A 21,634-nucleotide genomic window follows, 5' to 3' on the forward strand; every position below is an offset into this window, starting at 1 on the left:
TCACAGATGGGCCAACAACAGACGGGTAAACTCATACTTTCAGGAGGCAGGGGTGCTGCCATGGTGGGCCCCAGAAGGAAGTGTACAGGTTCTCGGAGGTAGTTTAGGCCTCAGACCCAGTTGCCCAGTGAGTTTGGATGGGGAGCAGCCTCCTGCCCTGGCCTTAGAGAATCCTGAGAAGCTGTTTGGTGTAGTTGACAGAAAGCAGCACCCCCTTCTGGCCAGTTCCTTCCCTGCGTGCAGCTGAAACTCCTGTATCTGGCACATATGCCTCTCACCCTACTCCCATTATTGGGGTCTCTACTCACAGGGCACCAGCAGGCTGTAGCTTCCCCTGGAACATAAGGCTTTATTGTCACTTTAGGGTGAGTTCTCAGGCAGGTGGAGCTGTTGCATGTCTTTGCTGGAGGGAAGTGCCCCATCTCACACTTGGGGAAAGTGAGGCCCATGGTGACCAGGGAATCTTCCCTAATGGCACACCTATGAGTGACAGACTGGGCCCGGCCCCCATGGCTTCCGTGGGAGCAGGTGGGTTATTCATAGGCTGTCTTACCCCCACTTCCTGGCTATTCCCATATCCCCTCAAAACTGCCCTCACCATAACATACCCTCCCATGAGTAACTACCACCTTTCTACAACATTCTTAGGCGGTCAGCACCACACCCGGACGGTGTTATTACACTCGTGTCCCTCTGTCCACTGTCATTTTCCTGCGGTATGGTGTCGCTCTGCCTGGTTCCTCATGACTGGAGCCCATCAATTAGTGAAGACCCGTCCCTCAGGTCCAGGCCCTGCAGTCTCCTTCCCACGGCCCCACCTGCAGCCTACCTCACTTGACATATCCCAGAAATCGAGGCCATCACCTGGACTGCGCTCCCAGGCAAACCTCCTTGAGGCTTCCCATTCCCCTTTAGCCTCAGTCAGGGGACCAAGGCCCAATCCCAAGGCGAGTGCCCGCCCCCATGACCTCACCTCTCCCGGGCTGGGGGGCGGGGCAAAGGGCGCTGACCTCAGAAGCCGCGCATTCCTCGGCCCCCAGCCGGCTCCCCCAACCCGGGGATGAGGAGGGCGGGGCCGCACCGGGCCGGCCGAGCCGAGGGGGCTGGCGCCGCGCCAGGGCGCCCTCAGTTGGAGAGAAAGTCGATGGCGGCACGCACGGAGCGATTGGTGCTGACGTCGACGGCAGTGACCTTAATCTCGGTGTCGCCAAACTGCATGGCGGCGCGGATCTCGCGGCGGCCGGGGGTTGCGGCGGTGCCATCGGGGCCGCCGTCGGCGGGCTCGAGCTCCAGGCTGAGCGCGCCGCACTTGCGCACGCCCGGGTCGGTGATGAAGCGCGCGTCCTCGGCGGCGCAGCAGTACAGGTTGATGAGCACGCGCCGCTGGCCGGGCCGCGCGGGGCAGTAACTGCGCCGCACCTCCTCGCCCAGCGCCACCGACTGCTCGGCCGCCACGAAGCGCTCGAAGACGTCGGTGCACCAGCGGCGGCCGTCGCGCACCAGCAGCTTGTCGGGCGGGTGGCGCCCGGCCACGAAGCGGTTGAGCACGCCCACGCCGTAGGTGAGCGGCGAGCGGCGCACCCGCACCACGCCCGGGGCCTGGCCGAAGAGCACGGCGCCCTTGAGGATGGTGAGGCCCACGTCGTGCGGGACCACCACGCGCAGGCCGCGGGCGCCCAGCGCTGCCTGCACGGCGTGCTGCAGCACCGCAGACTCGGCGAAGCCGCCCACCAGGAACAGCAGCTTCACGCCCTGCACCTCGGGCCGCGCCAGCAGCGCCTCTGCAGGGCAGCGGGGAATGGGGAGGAGAGAAAAAGTCTCTAAGGCCGCTGCTTGGTGGCGATGTCCCCTTCCTCGCCACTTAAAGCTAGCCCTTTGAACTAAGTTGGGACTAAAAACAAAAAGCAAAACACCACCAACAAAAAACAACACTGAATGCCTCATGGTGCTGGTGGCTCTGGCCTGCAATCCGAGCTACTCAGGAGGCTGAGATCTGAGAATCGTGGTTCCAAGCCAGCCCGGGAAGAAAAGTCCATGAGACTCATCTCCAATTATCCAAACGCAAGAGGGAAAGAAAGAAAAGAAAAGTAAACATGGAGACTGTGACTCAAAGAGGTAGGGTGCTAGCCTTGAGCAAAAAAACTTACGGACAGAGCTGGAGTCCTGAGTTTTAAGTCCCCTCCCTCCCCTGCCGAAAAAGAACCCAAACCAAAACAACAAAAAACTCTGGACGCCTTTCACTCAGGTGAAGACAATACTCATAACACCCCACCTAACACTCCCAGATTCCCTTCTCTCCAGTGGAGGGTGAGGAATCAGGACACACATGCATTTACAGTATCAAGTGCCTGCAGGTCAATGTATCCACTAAACACAAAACTCATTTAGTCCCTGTGATAGCTTTTAGGGGAACCCAGTACTAACACCCTATTTTACAGCTGGGGAAACTGAGGCAGTAGAGGTTCTTTAACCTGGCAGGACTACACATGATCCTCCTAGCGCTTTTTTTTTCTTTTTTTTCTTTTTTCTTTTGTCAGTTGTGGGGCCTGAACTCTAGGTAGGCCTAGGCACTGTCCCTGAGCAATTCAACTCAAGGCTAGTGCCCTACCACTTGAGTCACAGCGCTACTTCTGGCTTTTTCTGCTTATGTGGTGCTGAGGAATCTAACCCAGGGCCTCATGCATGCAAGGCAAGCACTCTACCACTGAGCCACCTTCCCAGCCCATGATCCTCGTAGCTCTTGATTACCACTGCATCGCCCAGTACAGCCTTTATAGATGACTGTGGGTCTCATCCCAGTCCTGGGAGGTGTGGTAATTTCTGGGTACTGAGGAAAGAACTTATTCCCAAATCTAGAGCTAAATGAAGGGACTGAGCCCAGACACTCACCTATATGCTGGATGATCCCACTGACCGTGGGCTGAAAGAGCTCGTTCATGGCCTCACAAGACATCCGGAGCATCCCTTGTGAGGACCACTTTACAAAGTTCACACTGGAGGTGACCAAAAAAAGGGGGGGGGCACAGGCCCATGGGTCAGAGTCCAGCTGCTTACGGGGGCTTGCAACTTGTAGTCCTCATTCCCTACCCCTGTCTGACCAGGACTGTGAGTTGTGTGTGTGAAAGGTCCTTATTCTCAACCCCGAGAAATGACCTTGCCCTGTGCAGCACTGGCTGGCAGGCTAGGGCAGGGCAGGGAGAAAATGCACACTGGCACTTCCCCTTACCCCTGGCCCATGACTCTCCCCCTTGCCAAGTTTGGGCAGCGGGCTTCTGCTTAGATGCAGCATCTGCTGCTCTGAGTACTCCCATCCCTGTCACTGTTTTGCTTATGTGGAACGGATCAGGTGGGCAGTTTCCCCCATCCACTGGAGCTCAAGACTCTTGCAGGGGCATTTCCTATCAGCAAATTCTGCCCGAGCCTCCCCCTTCCCCGCACGGCCCACCTGCTCCTGCGCAGGGCGGTCTCCACGTTGTGGCCTCGTTGCTTGCGGTAGAAGTCAATGAAGGAGAAGGGCAGCGAGATGTTGAGTGCTCCCGCGCGGTGTGGGGCCGCCGTGCGTTTGCGGGCCTCGAAGGCGATGGTCAGATCCACCCAAGCTGCGGGCCGTTGCCTTTTGAAGGTGGCGATGAAGTCCTCGCCGAAGATGCGGCACAGTAACTGCTCGAAGGCCAAGTCCACTCCCACCGCGCCGTAGGGGCCGCCTGCGGTGGGGCAGAGGACGGGGAGGGTGTCAGTGCCCATTCGGCCGCCAGGGGGCGATGGCGGGGCCGGCACGCGCTGCGGGGGGCGGGGGACGATCAGCGAGGGCGCTCACCCGACGCCTTGTAGAGCTCTTTGAGCGTGCCGTGGGGCTGCTCCAGCTGGTGCACAGTCAGATCCACAGTGCCCCCGCCGCAGTCTGCCACCATGTAGCGGTCTCCTGCAGCGGCCAGGGCAGGAACACACTGCCTCCTCACCCAGGGACTCCTCCAGCCCCCACCCCTGCCCCAGGTCCCAAGACCAGCCTGTGTATGTGTCTGTGTGTCTCTGTGTGTGTCTGTGATTTCAGGTGCTTGAACCCCAGGCTATCAAATAGGAGCTCAAGGTGTGGGAGAAAAAAATCTAGAGGGTTAGAAATGGCTCATCCATGTGTCTGCAGAGACTCTGAAGGAGTGGATTTGGGGGTGCAGCTCTGAGTAGGGTGGGGTGCTCGTGTCTGCTCAGGAGGCTGTGAGGAAGGCACTGAGGGGGTGAATGTGCTTCCTCACCTGCTTGCAGCTCTGCCCACAGCTCTCCTACACCTGACTCAACCAGGAATGTGCGGCTGTGCCGGGACCTCCGCAGCTGCTCGCGGGCTGGGTTTGGAGGAGAGCAGAAGAGTGAGATTAGAAGGAGCTACCACCATCTTCAACTCCATCTTCCTGCCAAGCTCCCCTCCCACCCACCTCCCAGCACCTGGAGCAACCAGCACTGAAACTCCTATGTGCCCGCTCTATGAGAGGCAATGCGGACTCCAAACCCTAGGCTCTGTATCCCAGAGCTGGAGGAAGTATTTTTTTGGACCCAAGACCTTCCTTTAACCCAACTAGAATCAGGCCACAGTCAGAACTAGGAGGACTCTGAGGAGCTAGGTTGGGGGACACTGGGTGCCTGATCTCTTTCTCACTCAAGGTGTCCTTTGGGAGGATGATCAAGATCAGCATTTGGTGGCCTCAGTGCCTGGTCCTGGAATCAGGAGCTTGGAGCTGCTGAGCAATAGGGCTGGGGCTGATAGAAGACAACAGTGGATGCAAGTGACTTTCGTAAAGAGGAGTGTGGGTGGGGGCGAGGGGGGGGTATGTGGCTTAGTGGTAGAGTGCTTGCCTAGCATGCATGAAGCCCTGGATTTGATTCCTCAGTACCACATACACAGAAAAAGATGGAAGTGGCTCTGTGGCTTAAGTGGTAGAATGCTAGCCATGCACAAAAGAAGCTCAGGGACAGTGCCCAGGCCCTGAGTTCAAGCCTCAGGACTGGTTTAAAAAAAGGGGGGGGACTGGATCTCTTCTTCATCAGTGCCCACAGGGAAAGCTAAGCCTCTCCCATACTCAGACTCAGTGCTAAGTCCTGTCTTTCTCAGGCCCTGCTGCCTTGGGCAACATGATCTATGGGCTCCTAGGGCCAGTGCCCTGTCTCCCCCACAGACTGAACTCTACCAGGATGTTTCTGTCCCTTCAGATTGGGCTTCTCCAGGTTAACAGCTCTCTTCCTTGCATCCAAAATACCTCTGATCTTCCTATGCCTTGGACCTTCTAAGGGCAAATGCCTCCAAGTCCAGTGCTGGGCAGGATCCCTGGAGGTGCTTACCCTGCCTGAAGCTGGAGTCTATGGAGCGGCGCTCTCCCAGGCGCCCGGTGCCAGGGTTCCGGCTGCTCAGGTCCATGAGTTGGTGTAGACGTAGCTTTCGGCAGTAGACAGACGCAGCCTCTGGCTCCAGGGCAATGAGTAGTTGTTCTGCATTCTCTCGAGACACCAGGCCAGCCTGGGGATGGGGATGGATGGATGGGACACCATAACGGCCTGCCACCTAAGAAAGTATCTGGGGCTCCCACCTCCTCCTCTGGCATCATATCTCACTCATGCCAGGCCGCGAGGCCCCTTCATGCTGCACACTTAGAGCTGCCTCACAGCTACCACGTAACCAGGCTGGAAAAGGACATGGCCATGGCAAAAGGGTTGCCCAGCATGAGGGAAAGGTGTAGCTGCAGCAAGGTTCCCCTTCCCAGGTGCAGGGCTGCTCAGCCAAGCACTGGTTGGGATGTTAGCTGGGACTCTGGCATAGTATGGAGGATGCAGTGCATAGAGGAGATTGCGGGGCCACCCCACGGCTCACCAGGCTGGTGTTAAGACACTGGCCACAGGCCGCCCCATTCCCAGGAGAACTTTGTTCCCAGAGAATCTGCTATTATAGGAAGGTAATAGTGAAACTGCAGGCACTAAGAGAGGCCAGTGGGAGAGGGGGAGAGCAGGGGATCCCTTTGGGAAGTCTTTAAGGGTTTGTGGGGTTTTCTAGATTCTGACCAGGTGGGGGAGGCAGACTGTCCATCCTGGGCTAGCCCTTCCTGAGCTGGCATGAGGGAAGTAAGGTCGTAAGTAAGGCAGGGTAGGTAAGTGGGCAGGGGGATGCTAGGGTGGGGATGTTTATTCTGGTTGGTGATAGCCTTGCTTCCTCCCTGATCCCTGCAGGTATACCCACGGGGCCCCCTGCCAGCTCCTCCCAGGGACAGGCATCCCTACAGACCAAATGCCTGAATGATACCTGGCTACAGGTACAGATGTACTGGGGACCTTGGAATCTCTAAGGGGGCCCACAGGCAAATCCCAAGGGCAAGACCAAGCCTGTGAAATTGTAACTCCTCTGACCTCACTGGAGAGGATAGTGTCTGAGTGCCCCTAACCCTCCCCGCCAACCTTTTCCCTGACCTTTGGGCATTTCTGTGATAGGAAGACCAGCACATACTGGCCACAGTCACTCCTTTCAGTTTCACAGGAACCTACAGTGGCTGGGGCCGGGGCAGGAGTGTTCCTGAAAGTCCAATGGCAGCTGAAGTGGGCATTCTTGGTGTCTTACATGCTGCCAGGAGGACTGGCTGCTGAGAGTACACAGCTGTTCCTGCTCTTGCGCAACTTTCACAGCCCAATAGGAACCAGTCTGATTGATCAGGTGTCCCTCTCAGTCCCCCAGCGATCAATGACTGATGGGGACCCTTGCTTCACTGTAGCTAGTTCTGCTAAATTCTCCTTGAGAGCTCCTGTGTGCTCAGGCTCAGGGTGGACCCCAGTAAAACCAACCCTTGCACAGCTCTCTCATTTCCTGCTTCCTACCTCTTTTTTTCCCCCCTGAAAACTAACAGATACCCCCCCACCACACACACACACACACACACACACACACACACACACACACACACACACACACACACACACACACACACACACACACACACACACACACACACACACACACACACACACACACACACACACACACACACACACACACACACACACACACACACACCCCATAGGCTCTGCTTCTATCTAGAAAACCTGACTTAAGACCTTGTCTCCACTGGGCTATGCCTCTTGTCCATCTGCCTATTCCTGCAGGCCTGTTCCCTTTCTTGGTCACAATAGCCTTCCCAAATTCCCAGCACAGAAAAGCTGGAGGCCTTTGCTCAACAACTAGGTGGTCCCAGAGGTGGCAGGGAAATGAAGTGTGGGGCCTCCAGAGCTTTCTCAGGCAGTGTCCCCAGCCCCAGGCCCATCCTCACCAGGTAAGCGGCCTCCCGCATGAACTGCTTTGCTGGCTGTTTCCAGATGGCTGGCACCGTCAACACCCAGCGCACAGAGTCCTTCTCAGGCAGAGATGGGCACTGTTCTCTTAGCTCCTGAAGCAGGAGAGGACAGTCAGGGGAGAGCCGGCTAGGGGCATCTTCCACCCTCTCTGGGAGTTGGAGGAACTAATCAAACCCCAGGAAGGACTTCCGAGCTGAGTTGGAAGAGTGTCCCCTCCCCACTGGTTCTGGTACAGGTTCTACAGACAGGAAGACAAGAGACAGGGAAAGATGGCCTGTGACCTCTAAAGTGAGGATCTAACTGATGGACAGGGGACAGTAGGGAATAGGAGGGCCCAGGAGTCCCTGCCCCAGGGCTGAGCAGCACACCTGCAGAGCATGCTCCTTGAAGAAACGGAGGGCATGGGCGAACACCTCCAGGGCCGGCATCTTCTTCCCATTTACTGCCTCTAGCTGGGTCTTCAAGGTGAGATCCTGGAGGATACCGGGTCAGTATGCAGGAAGGAGGTCATAGCTCGGCCCCATTTCCTGGAGTTTCCCAACCCTGTTTCACCCCAGTCCCAAGTTAGTTCTGCTCCTGCCTCTTCTCAGTCTGGTCCATCTTGTAATCCTTGTTCACCGAGCCCTGCCAGTATAAATCCTGCCTACAGTGACTAAGCACCGCCCATCTCCGGGTTCTTCCCGCCTCTCTTTAGCTGGCCCTCGTAACCATCCTTCAGGGGTCACCTGCTGTGTCCCACCTTCCACTAACCCTGCCCCTTCCCAGCCCTGTCTTGCCTTCCTGGCCAAAGCCCCGCCCTGTAGTGGCTCACAGTGGCACTGTGTATCTTCATCTTGAATTTTTCAAAGTACAGCCAGTCCCGCGCCTCCTCGGGGTCCAGGTCGTGGTAGTAATCCCGGGCAGTGTAGCCAAAACTGTGAAAGGTGCCCTCTGGGGTCAGCAGCAGACAGGTAGGGGTCTTCTGGTGGGCCACACCGGGATCCCCACCCTCCCATTTCCTGCCAAGGCACAGGGTGGTCAGTGGTGTCTGTGGCTACCTTTCCTTAGTTGGGGCTGTGGGCTCACTGTGATCCTGGGCAGGACACAACTTTGAGTCTCAGTCCTTCTCTCTACAGAATGGGAATAATAATAGTGCCTCCCTGGGTTGTGGTGAAGAACAAATGGCACCCAACTAAATCTCCATAAACACCACCGTGGATCCTTCCCCATCCCATCTGACCCCTGGCCCTTCTCTTAACCCCCTTTCCTTTCAAGCAGGCACCTCATTTGACTGCTGCTTTCTGGACCCTTACAACAGCAGCCAAGTTATCACCCATTGGCTTGGATCTGGCCTTGCTGTCCTCAAAGTTGTCTTCCAAGGCCAGGCTCCTTCAAAAAGTCCCCCCTCTCTCTCTTCTCTCCACTAACCTTCCTTTTCTTTCCTTTCCCTTCATTCCCTCTCCTCCTTTTTTTTTTTTTTTTTTTTTTTTTGTCGGTCATGGGCTTGAACTCTGGGCCTGGACGCTGTCCCTCAGCTCTTCAGCTCAAGGTTAGGACTCTACCACTTGAGCCACAGCACTTCCGGCCTTTTCTGCTTATGTAATGCTGAGGAATCGAACCCAGGGCCTCATGCGTGCAAGGCAAGCACTCTACCACTGATCCACCTTCCCAGCCCCACCCCCACCTCCTCTCTTTTCTTTTTTTTTTTTTTTTTGGTCGGTCATGGGACCAGAACTCTGGGTCTGGGTGCTGTCCCTCAGCTCTTCAGCTCAAGGCTAGCACTTTTTCTGTTTATGTGGTGCTGAGGAATCGAACCCAGGGCCTCATGCTTGCAAGGCATGGACTCTACCACTGAGCTACCTTCCCAGCCCACCTCCTCTCTTTTCTTTCTTTACTTTTCTATTAAAGGCTGTCACTCCACCACTTCCAGCTTTTTGTTGGTTGGTTGGAGATAAGAGTCTCTCCAGATTTGGGGCTGAGAAGGTGGCTCAGTGGTAAGAATGCTTGCCTTGCATGCATGAGGCCCTGGGTTTGATTCCTCAGCACCACATAAGCAGAAAAAGCCGGAAGTGGCACTGTGTCTCAAGTGGTAGAGCGCTAACCTTGAGCTGAAGAGCTCAGGGATGGCACCCAGACCCAGAGTTCAGGCCCCACGACCAAAAAAAAAAAAAAAAAAAAAAAAAAGAGTCTTTCTCCAGATTTGTCTGCCTGGGCTGGCTTTGAGCCGAGATCCTCAGATCTTAGTCTTTTGAGTAGCTAGGATTACAGGCACGAGCCTTGGGCATCTAGCCCTCCTTCAAATTCTCTCATGCTCACTTCTGTCTGACCCATGTTAGCAGCTATGTCCCAGGAGACTGCACCTCAGTAAGTCTCCCTAATCTGAATGACATCATAAACTGCTCTCTGTAGGCATTAGGGTAGAGCTCCCGTGATCTAGCAGCTTTATTAGAAGGAGAGAAGGACAGTCACTGGTGGTTCAGGCCTATAAGCCTACTACTCAAGAGGCTTAAATCTGGAGGATTGTGGTTTGAGCCTGAATAAAAAAGTTCACTAGACTCCATCTCCAAAGTATTCAACAAAAAGTAGGGATGAAAGCCGGGCGCTGGTGGCTCACGCCTGTAATCCTAGCTACTCAGGAGGCTGAGATCTGAGGATCTCGGTTCAAAGCCAGCCCGGGCAGGAGAGACCGTGAGACTCCTATCTCTAATAAACCACCAGAAAACCGGAAGTGGTGTTGTAGCTCAAGTGGTAGAGCGCTCGCCTTGAGCTGAAGAGCTGAGGGACAGCGCCCAGGCCCAGAGTTCAAGCCCCACGACCGACAAAAAAAAAAAAAAAAAAGTAGGGATGAAGCATGGCTCAAGTGGTAAAATGCCAGCAAGCTGAGTGAATATGAGGTCTTGAATTCAAAACCCAGTAGTGGTGAGAGAGGGAGGGGGAGGAAGAGGGTGAGGGAGAGGGAAAGGGAGGGGGAGAGGGAGAAGGACAGCAGACACAGATATGTACAACAGATGTACTCCCTATCTCTGGCTATATTATGACCTGTACCACCTGTGAACTTTGCCAGCAAAAAGGCCACCACTAAATGTAGTCCCTCCTAAACCATGAACTAAGGTAATCCTCTTTGTTTGGCTGGGGGAAGAGTCTTAGGGCTTAACTCAGGGCCTGGGCACTGTCCTTAAACTTTTTTTTTTTCCTTCTCAAGACTAGCACTCTGCCACTGGAGCCACAGCTCTACTGGCTTTTTGGTGCTTAATTAAAGATAAGAGTTACAGACTGGTGCTGGGTGCTGGTGGCTCACACCTGTAATCCTAGCTACTCAGAAGGTGAGATCTGAGGATCACAGTTCAAAGCCAGCCCAGTCAGGAAAGTCCCTGAGACTCCAATAAACTACCAGGAAACCGGAAGTGGTGCTGTGGCTCGTGGTAGAGTGCTAGCCTTGAGCTGTCTCTCAGGACAGTGCTCAGGCCCAGAGTTCAAGCCCCATGACAGACCAAAAAAGAAAAAAAAAAAAAGCTACAGACTTCCCTGCCTCGGCTGGCTTCCAACCATGATCTTCAGATCTTAGCCTCCTAAGTGGATAGGATTATGGGCAGGAGCCACTGGCACCCAGATTTTTTTTCTTAATAAAGCAGCCTGTCTGAAGTATTGTGTTATAGTAATGAAAAATTGATTTAAAAATCGATATAGATGTTTTCACACAAAACTCAATTACATACAAAATGCATTTTTTTTTCTTTTTGGGTCCGGTCATGGGGCCTGAACTCTGGGCCTGGGCACTGTCCCTTAGCTCTTCAGCTCAAGGCTAATGCTTTACCACCTGAGCCACAGTACCACTTCCGGCTTTTTTCTTTTTGCTTATGTGGTGCTGAGGAATTGAACCCAGGGCCTCAGGCATGCAAGGCAAGTGCTCTACCACTGAGCCACCTTCCCAGCCCCCAAAATGCATTTTTTGAAACATGTCTTCCATATCCAGAGATGTGTGACTTGTACACCTCTGAACCTCTGTCACCTTATTTTTCATTTTACCTGTGTGAGAATCAGCCTCTAGAAAGGTAACCCCCTAAGATCCCAGGGCAAGTTTTAAAAGGATACTCATTGCAGCAATATGCATAATTGTGATGAATGAGAGAGGAAAAATCCTAAAAACTATCAAGAGAGGGATAAACAATGACAGGAGGGTGTCCAGTGGAATAGGACACAATTTTGAAATTAAAATCAAAGCCCTAGCTTGGGGTTGTAGCTCAGTAGTAGAATACCTATCTAACATATTGCCAGGCCCTAAGTTTGATCCCCAACACTGCAAAAATAAATTTAAAAAAATAAAAATTTAAATTTAAAAATCAATAAGATCTGAGAGGGTGCTGGTGGTTCATGGCTGTAATTCTTGCTACTCAGGAGGCTAAATCTTAGGATGGCAATTGAAAGCCATCACAGCAAAAAAGTTCGTGAGACTTTTTTTTTTTTTTTTTTTTTTTTTGGGTCCAGTCGTGGGGCCTGAACTCTGGGCCTGGGCGCTGTCCCTCAGCTCTTCAGCTCAAGGCTAGCGCTCTACCACTTGAGCCATAGCGCCACTTCCGGTTTTTTTCTTTTTGCTTATGTGGTGCTGGGAATCGAACCCAGGGCCTCAGTCATGCAAGGCAAGCACTCTACCACTGAGCCACCTTCCCAGCCCCAGTTCGTGAGACTCTTATTGCTAATTAACCACCAGAAAACCAGAATTGGTTCTGTGACTTAAAGTGCTAGAGTGCTAGCCTTGAGCTGAAAAAGCTCAGGGACAGTGCTCAGGTCCAGAATGCAAGCCCTGTGACACACACACACACACACACACACACACACACACACACACACACACACACACACACACACACACACACACACACACACACACACACACACACACACACACACACACACACACACACACGCACCCCTCTTATTTTCTGCAGAGTGCAGAAGAGCTCCAACTGAGCACTGAAGCCCACCTTCCAGTCTTCTGTCACTGGGAAATCCCAGTCTAGGGATGGAAGGGGTTCACACAGTGACTATATGGCTAGGGCCAAGCTATGTCAGAGTTTGAGGACAACCATCCCCCCACTTCCCACCTTCTCCCAGCCCAGCAGCCTTCACCTCATCATGTGGATAGCCTCAGGGTCACTGGCAAAGCTGAAGGCATAGCCACTGGATGTGGTACCGAAGTCAATAGCCACCACCACGGAGAAGGAGGCCTGCTGGGGGGCTCGAGTCTCCGGCTTCTGTAAGTCCAAGACCTAGAGTTAGCAAGCAGCCAAGCAGGGACCAGCCAACTGCCAGCAGGGCTGGCTGTGGTCCTAAAAGCTTCCTCCCTACCTCACCCTCTCTGCTCCTTTCCTAGATTCCCCTCTGCTCCCAAGCTCCAGGCTGAGTTCTGAACATGTCAGCTGCTCTGAAAGCCCAAGGCCCTTCTGGTAGTCACTTGCACATTTGCACTCAAGTGCCTGCTTTCCTGCTTCCAATTCTCCACTCACCTTGTGCCTGGCTTTTCAAAGCCCACCCCCATCTCACACCATCTTCAGAGCCTGCCACCAGCCTAGGCCCAGCTGGGAGCAATTTCATTTCTCTGGGCAGCTTTATAGCATATGGACCTATGTGTATTTCATCCTTTCTTGGGTGGCTACAGTGACACAAACCAGACTCTTGTCTGGTTTTGTAGCTCACAGAGAGAGGCCTCTGCACATGTGGACTGGGCCTGGTTTTTCTCAGGCTCCCTGAGCACAATGGGGTCCCCAAGCTGGATCACCAGGGCAAGACCCTCCAGGGCATTTTGGTGTCACCCAGGAGTATGGGGGGCTGGGGAGGCCATGTCCTGGAGACTTCAAGAGAGTAGTTTCCAAACTTTTTTTTTTTTTTTTTTTTGGTCATGGGGCTTGAACTCAGGGCCTGGGTGCTGTCCTGAGCTCTTTTTCTCAAGGCAAGCACTCTACCACTTTGAGCCACAGCACCAATTGGTGGCTACTGGAGAGAAGAGTCTCGCCATCTTTCCTGCCCCACCTGGCTTTGAACCTTAATCCTCAGATCTCAGCCTCGGTGTAGCAGGATTATAGGCAAGAGCTACCAATTCCAGCCTCCAGAATCTTTTAGCCACATACCTCTTCTGCCCCAGATATGGGCTGGTTTAAGGTGGGGCTGTGCTTGGCAGGTGGGGGAGTAACCCTGGCCCCAGTTCTCTCAGCACCTAGAAAACCCACGTCTGCTTGCCACCAGCCCCCGTGGCCCTCAGGTGACATCCTAGTCTAGTGCCACAGTCAGTATGTGACTAAAGCTAAAGTCTCCTCATTCCCCCCCACCCCCCCCACCCCCCGTTCCTCCCCTCCAGCTATTTCCTGCCATGGCTTAGCCAGGCACAACCCTCCTTCATGCTACCTAGGCCACGCCACTGTCCCCTAGGCTTACTGGAGACTGCGAGGGTGTGAGGGGGGCAATGCCACAGCTTTCCTGGGTCCTTGGTGAGCCGGGTGGGCTGGGCACCGGGGACCTATCTGGGCTGGAACCTGCGGAGAAGAGAGGGTAAGTCACCCTGGAACAATCAGGGCAGTTGGGTCTGGCACTGGGAGGTGCTCTGTCAGCCCTTGCTAGACAGAGGTAAGGGCCCCCTCCCCAGGTTGCAAGAAAATGTATGAGGCAGGGGCAGAGGCTAAGGTCCTAAGGTCTTATTAGTTTGAGGGAACCTCCCCTACATATCATTGGGGCTCAGTGTTGGCCCCAGAACCTCTCAGACACAGCAGACAGGCATTGTGTGTGGGGAGACTGAGCCCAGAGTTGGGAGAGATGTGACAAGTGAGCTCCTGGGGACAGGAGCCAGAAGAGGAGGGAGCTTCAGACATATAATGGCTGGGAGGTAGGGCAGCCAGCCCAGAGGTGGGGCTGTGCCTTTCTGTTAAAGTTGGGCCACATGGTTCTAATCAAGACTTAAGGCAACTCCCCCTTCCCCCTTTCCCTCCCCTCCACTAGCCACAGACAGACCCAGCTGGCTGCCTGGGGACCACAGGAGAGAGAGAGCGGCACCTCCCCCAACCCAGCCTGAGCCTAGGGATATATGTAATGCTAGGAAGTCTGGTTACCTACACACACAGACACACACAGACACACACACAGACACACAGACACAGACACACACACACACACACACACACACACACACACACACACACACACACGGTGAGAGACAGCACAGAAGCTATTAGGAGGCAGCTCAAGGCCTGGCTTAAAGGATCAGATAGCTCCCAGAGAGAAGGGCTTGACTAGCTGGACACCCAAGATGATCTTTGCCAAGGATCATGGGGGTAAGGGGTGCTGGGGCTGTCCTGAGACAGGCATGAAGACCTCTGGATAAATCAGCATATCTGTCAGGCTGTACACTGCACAGAGCAGAGGATCCTGCTTCTTCACCCACAGTCTGGCCAAGGGATTCTAGACAGGGCTATGTGAGTTGACCTTGGGCTAATCCAGGCAAATATATAAGGGGTTGAGGGTGAAGGAGATCCTAGGAAGTGGCTGTAGTCTGAATGCCAGCGGGGCAGGGACATGAGAGTCACACTCTGAGGGTTCCCCTTCCAGCACAGACTTGGTCTCGCCACCAGCTCCAGCTTGAGAGGCCAAATTGCTGTGGCCAAAGCCTGGGAAGGGAGGCAGGAAGGAAGGGCCAGCCCGCCAGGTCTTTGTGAATGGACTTCCTGAGGAGTGTCCTCCTGCCTGCCCTGCCTCCCACCCCCGCAGAGCCAGAGCCTGCTCTGGGACCAGGCCAAATGCACAGGGCTCAGGGCAAACATGCCCACCTGCAGATGCTTCCCCCAAGGTCCTGGGCACACAACTGTACAAAATATAGGCAAAAGCATACAATCATATGCACACAGACCCTCCCTACATATACAGGTGCACACACACACGCACACACAGATAAACACTGAAGGTTCTTGGGAACAAATCTATTCAATGCACATAATGTCCCTTCCCCCATTCTCATATATGCATAGAGTTTCTGTGAGCAGGTCTGCCCTAGTCTCATATTCATCTTTACATACATAGACTTATGTACAGAATTCTCCCTGATATGAACACACACCACACACATGCACACACACATGCACAACACATTCACAGCTTCCAGAAGCCTCTGCTGGAGAGGTCTATGTAGGTAGCAGCCAGTGAATATCTATAGCCCGGTGAGGGAGGTGTGGTCAGGACTGAGCTGGGATGGGGGTCTTACCGATGTACAGCCCCTGCATGCCCACCTCTGGGACAGCCAGCATCCTTGCAGACTCTGGAGCTGTCAACAGGAACACACAAACAGAATGAGGTTGAATTGTTCCTCTGCCCTGTATGTTTATTTATGCTACTTGTTTATTTTTGTCTGGAGTCTTTGAAGCTAACCCGGACATCATGATGTTTCACCTATCAACTCCTCAGTATATTTCTCTTAACAGACAAAGATTATGGGGAAAACACCACCACAACCCCATTATCATAGCGAATCAAATTTCCAGCAAGTCCTTCATTCCCTTTTAAACCTTTGTTGTACTGACCTGGCTTAGCTCAAAAAATGACAATGAACCCCAAGATAAGTATTCAAATGTTTTTTTTTTTGTTTTCCTTTCATGCAATTGTTTCTAACATATCTATAAGATGATTTCTTTGTTGCTTTGTATGTCCCTCCCCCGTGGTATAACCCATGCTTTCACTGTATTTGATGTTGGTATAATTTGGGGAGGGGAAGGGAAAAAACAAATCGTTTAACTAGGGATCAGGTGGACCCATTGCAACAATGAGATGTACAGAGATGTAGAGAACTAGCCTTGAGCTGAAGAGCTGAAGGACAACATTCAGGCCCAGAGTTCAAGCCCCACGACCGCCAAAAAAAAAAGACTTTGCTTTGTAGGAATCAGATCTTCAATGTGTTCTAATTGAGGAAACAAAATCATACCCAGATAATCATGTAAGTGATTTTGAGATGACAAATACTGTGTGGGAATGTGTGGGATGGAGAGAGGCAGGACCTTGTAGACCCTTTTTTTTTTTTTTGTCGGTCGTGGGGCTTGAACTCTGGGCCTGGGCGCTGTCCCTCAGCTCTTCGGCTCAAGGCCAGCGCTCTACCACTTGAGCTACAGCGCCACTTCCGGTTTTCTGGTGGTTTATTGGAGATAGGAGTCTCACGGTCTCTCTGCCCGGGCTGGCTTTGAACTGTGATCCTCAGATCTCAGCCTCCTGAATAGCTAGGATTACAGGCGTGAGCCACCAGCGCCCGGCCTTGTAGACCCTTTTTTATACTTGACTTTATATAAAGTATAAGAGCAAGTTTTGGGGGGAGAACAGTACTAGGGTTTGAACTCTGAGCCTCACATTTGCTAGGCAAGTGCTCTACCACTTGAACCACGTCCTTAGACTGCAACTGCAAATCTGGATGGATTTGAAGTGGCAGAGCAGGGGTGGAGCCTGACCCAGTTTGCACTTGGGGATGACCACAAACTTGGGCTGCATATGAGGATAGACTGCTGGGAGGCAATATGGAAGCGGAAGTCCACATAGACTGCTATAGCTCTCCAGGCTCCAGGATGGTGGCTGCTGTGTACCTTGAGACAGAACTGGAGACATTTAGGAGGCAGTAGCTAAAATCAACACAGCCAATTAGATTGGTCATGGGGAATTAGGAAGAGGATGTTATGGTGACATTGTCTGGCTCTGCTGGGAGATGGATAGAGCTGGAGAACACTGGAAAAGGGACAGACTAGTAATGGGAAAGCACAAAGTCTGGGGTGCAGTTTAGAATTAAGAGAACATAGTTGGGCTCTGGTGGCTACTAGTTACTCAGGAGGCTGAGATCTGAAGCTCGAAGTTCAAAACCAGCCTAAGCAGAAAAGTCTAGTAGTCTTATTTCCAATTAACTACCAAAAAGGCAGATGTCGAGTTGTGGCTCAAGTGGTAGAGTACTAACCTTGAAGGAAAAAGCTAAAGGACAACACCTATGTCCTAGTTTAAGCCCCAGTGCATGTGTGCACACACATGCATGTGCAAGCGTGCACACACACACACACACACACACACACACCCTAAGAGAACATACATATCATGCAGTCAGATGATATGTGATCTGGAGGTCAGGAAGAAATCTGAGTTGGAGATGTGCATTTGAGAGTCATTGTCACAGCCAATGGCAGTGTACATGTAGAGGTGAAGGAGATGAAAGAGGAGAAGCCACTGAATAGAGGAAGGTGAGCTGGTCTAGGGACTGAGAAGCCTCCTGTAGTTTCATGAAGAGCACTCACTATAAGAAAAGTGAGTGAAGCTAGATGCATTTAAGAGGTCTTTGGATGGGAATGCAAACACAGGCAGGTAAGCCAGGTGAAGTTGTGAGGGAGAGGTGAAAGAACTGAGAATTGGGAATAGATACAAGGGCAGTGGCTGGAAGCAGGCAAAGAAGGACATTCATTTTGTTTTGTATGATAGGAGGAACTCAAGCTTGTGTTTGTCAAGTTCTAGGCACCAGGCTTTAGGTAGACTCTGCCAAGTCTTTACCCGCTTTGTTACTGAAACTGTAACCTCAGGCTTGGCAGCACTGGCATCACCCTGCATCACCCACAAGCTTGTTAGAAATGCACAGCCTCAGGCCTTGTCTCTGACCTGCTGAATCACAGCTTATGTTTTACGGACATCCCCAGGTAACTGGATGCATGTTTTAAAATGTGAAAAGGGGGCTGGGAAGGTGGCTCAGTGGTAGCGCTTGCCTTGCATGCCTGAGGCCCTGGGTTCGATTCCTCAGCACCACATAAGCAAAAAGAAAAAAGCTGGAAGTGGTGCTGTGGCTCAAGTGGTAGAGTGCTAGCCTTGAGCTGAAGAGCTGAGGGACAGGGCCCAGGCCCAGAGTTCAGGCCCCACGACTGGACCAAAATAAATAAATAAATAAAGTGTGAAAAGGGTCTGCACAAGAGTCTCTGAGGCTCACCAGCCTACAGATGACCAATACTACTGTCCTTATCTACAGGCCTGGTTGCTCCTCTAAACAAAGGTTGGGGCTGCCCAGGACCCACTCCCACTCTGTGGCCTGGTCAGGAAGTTTTGCTAACAAAACACAAGCAGACACAGAGCTGGACACTGGCACACCCATGCACACATGTACACACCCTTGCTCATACACCGTTTGAACAAACCCAGCCTCATCATGGACACACCCAGACTCCCACATATTTTTGTGTATTGCAGGGTATTCCTGTATGACCAGCACCATGGAGGTTTCCAGACACAGGCAGTCTAGCCGCCTCCATGTCCCTGGAAGTACATGGTTGGTTATTCAGGAATCAGAATCAGAGGAAGGATAGGGGTTGGCTGTGGGTGTCTAGAAAGCAGTAGGATGATGCCAAGCAAAGAGTAAGCCAATAGAGGGGGTCAGTGGGGACTTTGGGAGCCAGGGACAGAAGCACAGCTCAGGGTGACAGAATGGTGTGCTGGCAATGATCCTCAAACTCCCCAGAGCTGACACTGTGCCTCTTTTCCCAGTTCTACATTCATGGACATCCCAATGGTAGCTTGAAATCAGCCATGGTTGGGAGAATTTACACTACTAAAATCAGCAAACTCTCCACATCAGGCTTCTTTGTCTCTCTCAAGAGAGTTGATTGTAAAATATTTTCCCTCTCAGAGGGTTGTGGCTGGATCAAAGCCACAAGGGCAGGGCTAACAGCTCTATTTGTACATTTCAATTCTTCAGAAACCCTTTATTAGGCATTTCTTTATGCCAGGTTCTGAGGGAAGTGCTGGGAATCACTGTTGAATGAATGAATGGATTTTCTATTGTACCTAGAATTGCCAATAAAAGACTGGCAACTGTATGCCTTTGATCTCTCCAATTCTGAAGCTTGTCAAGTTATCTAAGTGTATGCTACACAGAATATCCCTTATACTGGGGTCTTAGGCTGAGGGCTGATTATGGCATCTGGCATGAGTGCATCATGTCACCTTTCTGTGCCTCAGTGCCCTTTTCTATAAAATGGGTGACACTGGAGACTTGTGAGGATCAAGTTTGGAAAGTATTGATAAAAAAAAAAAAAGCAAGTTGGGCATGTGTGAACAATGTTTTTCCCTTCACTATGTGGATGCTGTATTTTCTTTTCTTTTCTTTCTTTTTTTTTTTTTTTTTGGGGTCCGGTCGTGGGGCCTGAACTCTGGGCCTGGGAACTGTCCCTCAGCTCTTCCACTCAAGACTAGAGCGCTACCACTTGAGCCACAGTGCCACTTCTGGCTTTTTCCTTTTTGCTTATGTGGTGCTAAGGAATCGAACCCAGGGCCTCAGGCATGCAAGGCAAATGCTCTACCACCGAGCCACCTTCCCAGCCCTGGATGCTGTATTTTCACTTGTTAATGTTTGGTCTTACTGAGAATTTCATCTTATTCATCCTGAGTTCACTGGGAAGGAAGTAGGAACTGAGTCAATTTATGCTAAAGTCGAAGTTTCCTCTGATTCCCTGAGAAACAGAGGTACAACAGTGTGGAAACCACATAAGAAGTCACACACTCCTGTGTATCTTTAGGGTCCCGTTTCATGCATACCCCCAAAAACATTAAAGGAGAATGTAATCATGGGGCTCAGGATAAGCTAGCTCCTGAAAACTAGGTCTGGGCAGAGTCTATAGCTAGAAATGGGAGAAGGCAGATCTCTATTTCAGGGATTCAGTAATTTCAGCCTGGTGAGTCCTATGAATCTGAGAGTAATTGGGTGGAGCAGTTTGATTTACACAGAAAATAACTCCACTTTCACTCTGCAAGAGCATGCCAAATTCTGGCCCCAGCCTTACCCTTCCCTAACTCACCCAGAGACAAATTGTACATGGACAAATTCTTAACTCGGTCTCATGTTGACCTCTAGTCTTCATAGTCACCTTGACTCCTGGCCCTGACTTCTGTTCAATAGATGTGGCCAAATAGGACCCACTTCTAAGACTTCCCTGAGTGTTCCCTGCCTCACAATAGCTAGGGAGAGGATTCTCTGAGATCTCTTCCTGGGGTGGAGGCCCCTGGCACTCTGCAAGTGTGTGCTATGGCTGAGTTTCAGGACTCCACAGATGAAGGTGTGGATGAAGAGCCTACCCTGAGGTTCCCTCCTTCCAGTCCACCTACCTGCTCTGCACCCTCCACCCTGCTCAAGGACCAGGATTGTCATTTGGCTATGTGAGGCCTCAGGCATTTCTTCCAAGCCACAGACAGACTGGGTCAACCAACCAGGGTGCAAAGGCCAGATCACAAATGGCACCTCAAAGGCTGCCCCACCCTATTTCAGGAGAGAAGCCCTTGGGGAGAGGTGTGAAGTGTGTGTGTGTGGGGGGGTCCTCCCTCCTATACTGGGACAGAAGTGACAGAGCTGCTTCCCACAGTCCCTCCTTGTCTTCAACTTTGCTTTCCATATATCCTGACCCCTCCCCTTGGGTCCTCATCATGGGAGCAGCCCGTTCACAAACAACCTCTGTGTCACAGCACCCTGAAGCCCCCCATCTCTGCCCAGTGGTGCCCAATGACCCTGCTCACTGACTGACCTGGCTCCTGGGTCCATCTGCTCACTGGAATCTGGTTAAGAGTTCCCTCCTGTCCGCAGCTCTCCCCCACCCAGCTTGTTCCAGGCGCCTAGGGGAATCTAGACCCCACCCAATCTGGACTCCAAGCTGGCCTCATTCAAAGAAACCTGAGAGGTCCCCAGTGGAGGCACCACACTTTGACCACCCATCCACCACTCTCCAGCATCCCCAGATTACAGAGCCTGGGCCCTGCCAGGCACCTCCCTCCCCAAATACACATGCATTTGACCCCCCAGTCTCCACTTGGGCTAGGCAGTCCGTCTAGCTCCCCAGGGAGGCCCCAGGCCCCAGAGGCTCTCCAGCCAGCCCTCCCCCCCTTCTAGGTACAGGAGTCCCTCCTGCTCCCCGACCTCGGTACAAGTAGGGTCTCAAAGCCCGAGTAGGAGCGTTTTCGGGGGGTCTCGATCCACCCCTCCGCGCCTCTCTCGGTTTGCTCGGGGAGCCCAGCAGCCCGCACCTCACGGCCGCCCGCACCTCAGCACTCACCGCCGCCCTTCCGACGGCTCCACGGGCTCCTACACACGCCGGGGGGGATCCCGATCCGCGACGTCGTCGGTCCTGGCGCTCGCTCGACGTGCGCCCGGGCCGCGGCCTCCCAGCGGCTCTGGCCCCGCGCCGCCCACCGCGCCCGCTCCCCCTCCCTCCCCGTACCCCCTCCTTCTCCCCCCCTCAGGCCGGATGGCCGCGCTCCGGGCCCAGATGTGCGAGGTCGGGGCGGGGCCTGCTTGCCTGCGAGCCTCCGC

The 21,634-nt window shown here is 52.9% G+C and overlaps 1 protein-coding gene across 3 annotated transcripts; it reads right to left on the bottom strand.

The window, feature by feature from the left end:
* Nucleotides 1-329: 329 nt before the first annotated feature.
* Nucleotides 330-21,484, bottom strand: Hspa12b (heat shock protein family A (Hsp70) member 12B). 3 transcript variants are annotated; one of them, XM_070006857.1, is made up of 13 exons: nucleotides 21,378-21,484; nucleotides 15,542-15,601; nucleotides 13,729-13,826; nucleotides 12,427-12,551; nucleotides 8,132-8,318; nucleotides 7,689-7,793; nucleotides 7,296-7,412; nucleotides 5,329-5,503; nucleotides 4,251-4,337; nucleotides 3,818-3,922; nucleotides 3,446-3,704; nucleotides 2,890-2,993; nucleotides 330-1,781 (listed from the first exon to the last, which is right to left on the bottom strand). In XM_070006857.1, the coding sequence occupies exons 2-13, from the start codon at nucleotides 15,582-15,584 to the stop codon at nucleotides 1,126-1,128; spliced, it is 2,061 nt and encodes a 686-aa protein (XP_069862958.1). In that variant the 5' UTR covers nucleotides 15,585-15,601; nucleotides 21,378-21,484; the 3' UTR covers nucleotides 330-1,125. The 3 variants fall into 3 exon arrangements, with proteins under 3 accessions (XP_069862958.1, XP_069862960.1, XP_069862961.1); XM_070006859.1 differs by having other exon boundaries at nucleotides 21,366-21,484; XM_070006860.1 differs by lacking the exon at nucleotides 21,378-21,484 and adding an exon at nucleotides 20,853-20,871.
* Nucleotides 21,485-21,634: the final 150 nt, after the last annotated feature.

The sequence above is a fragment of the Dipodomys merriami genome, unplaced genomic scaffold, assembly GCF_024711535.1.
Source record: "Dipodomys merriami isolate MVZ:Mamm:240054 unplaced genomic scaffold, mDipMer1.0.p SCAF_7, whole genome shotgun sequence".
Classification (NCBI taxonomy): Eukaryota; Metazoa; Chordata; class Mammalia; order Rodentia; family Heteromyidae; genus Dipodomys; species Dipodomys merriami.

Bases quoted from the DNA above. Each gene is read 5' to 3' on its own strand.
- Hspa12b (XM_070006857.1), bottom strand. From the start codon at position 15,584: ATGCTGGCTGTCCCAGAGGTGGGCATGCAGGGGCTGTACATCG. The intron at 5,504-7,295 runs GTGAGGATGGGC...CCCCATCCCCAG, and splicing joins TGCGGGAGGCCGCTTACCTG to GCTGGCCTGGTGTCTCGAGA. The intron at 1,782-2,889 runs GTGAGTGTCTGG...GCTGCCCTGCAG, and splicing joins TGGGATCATCCAGCATATAG to AGGCGCTGCTGGCGCGGCCC.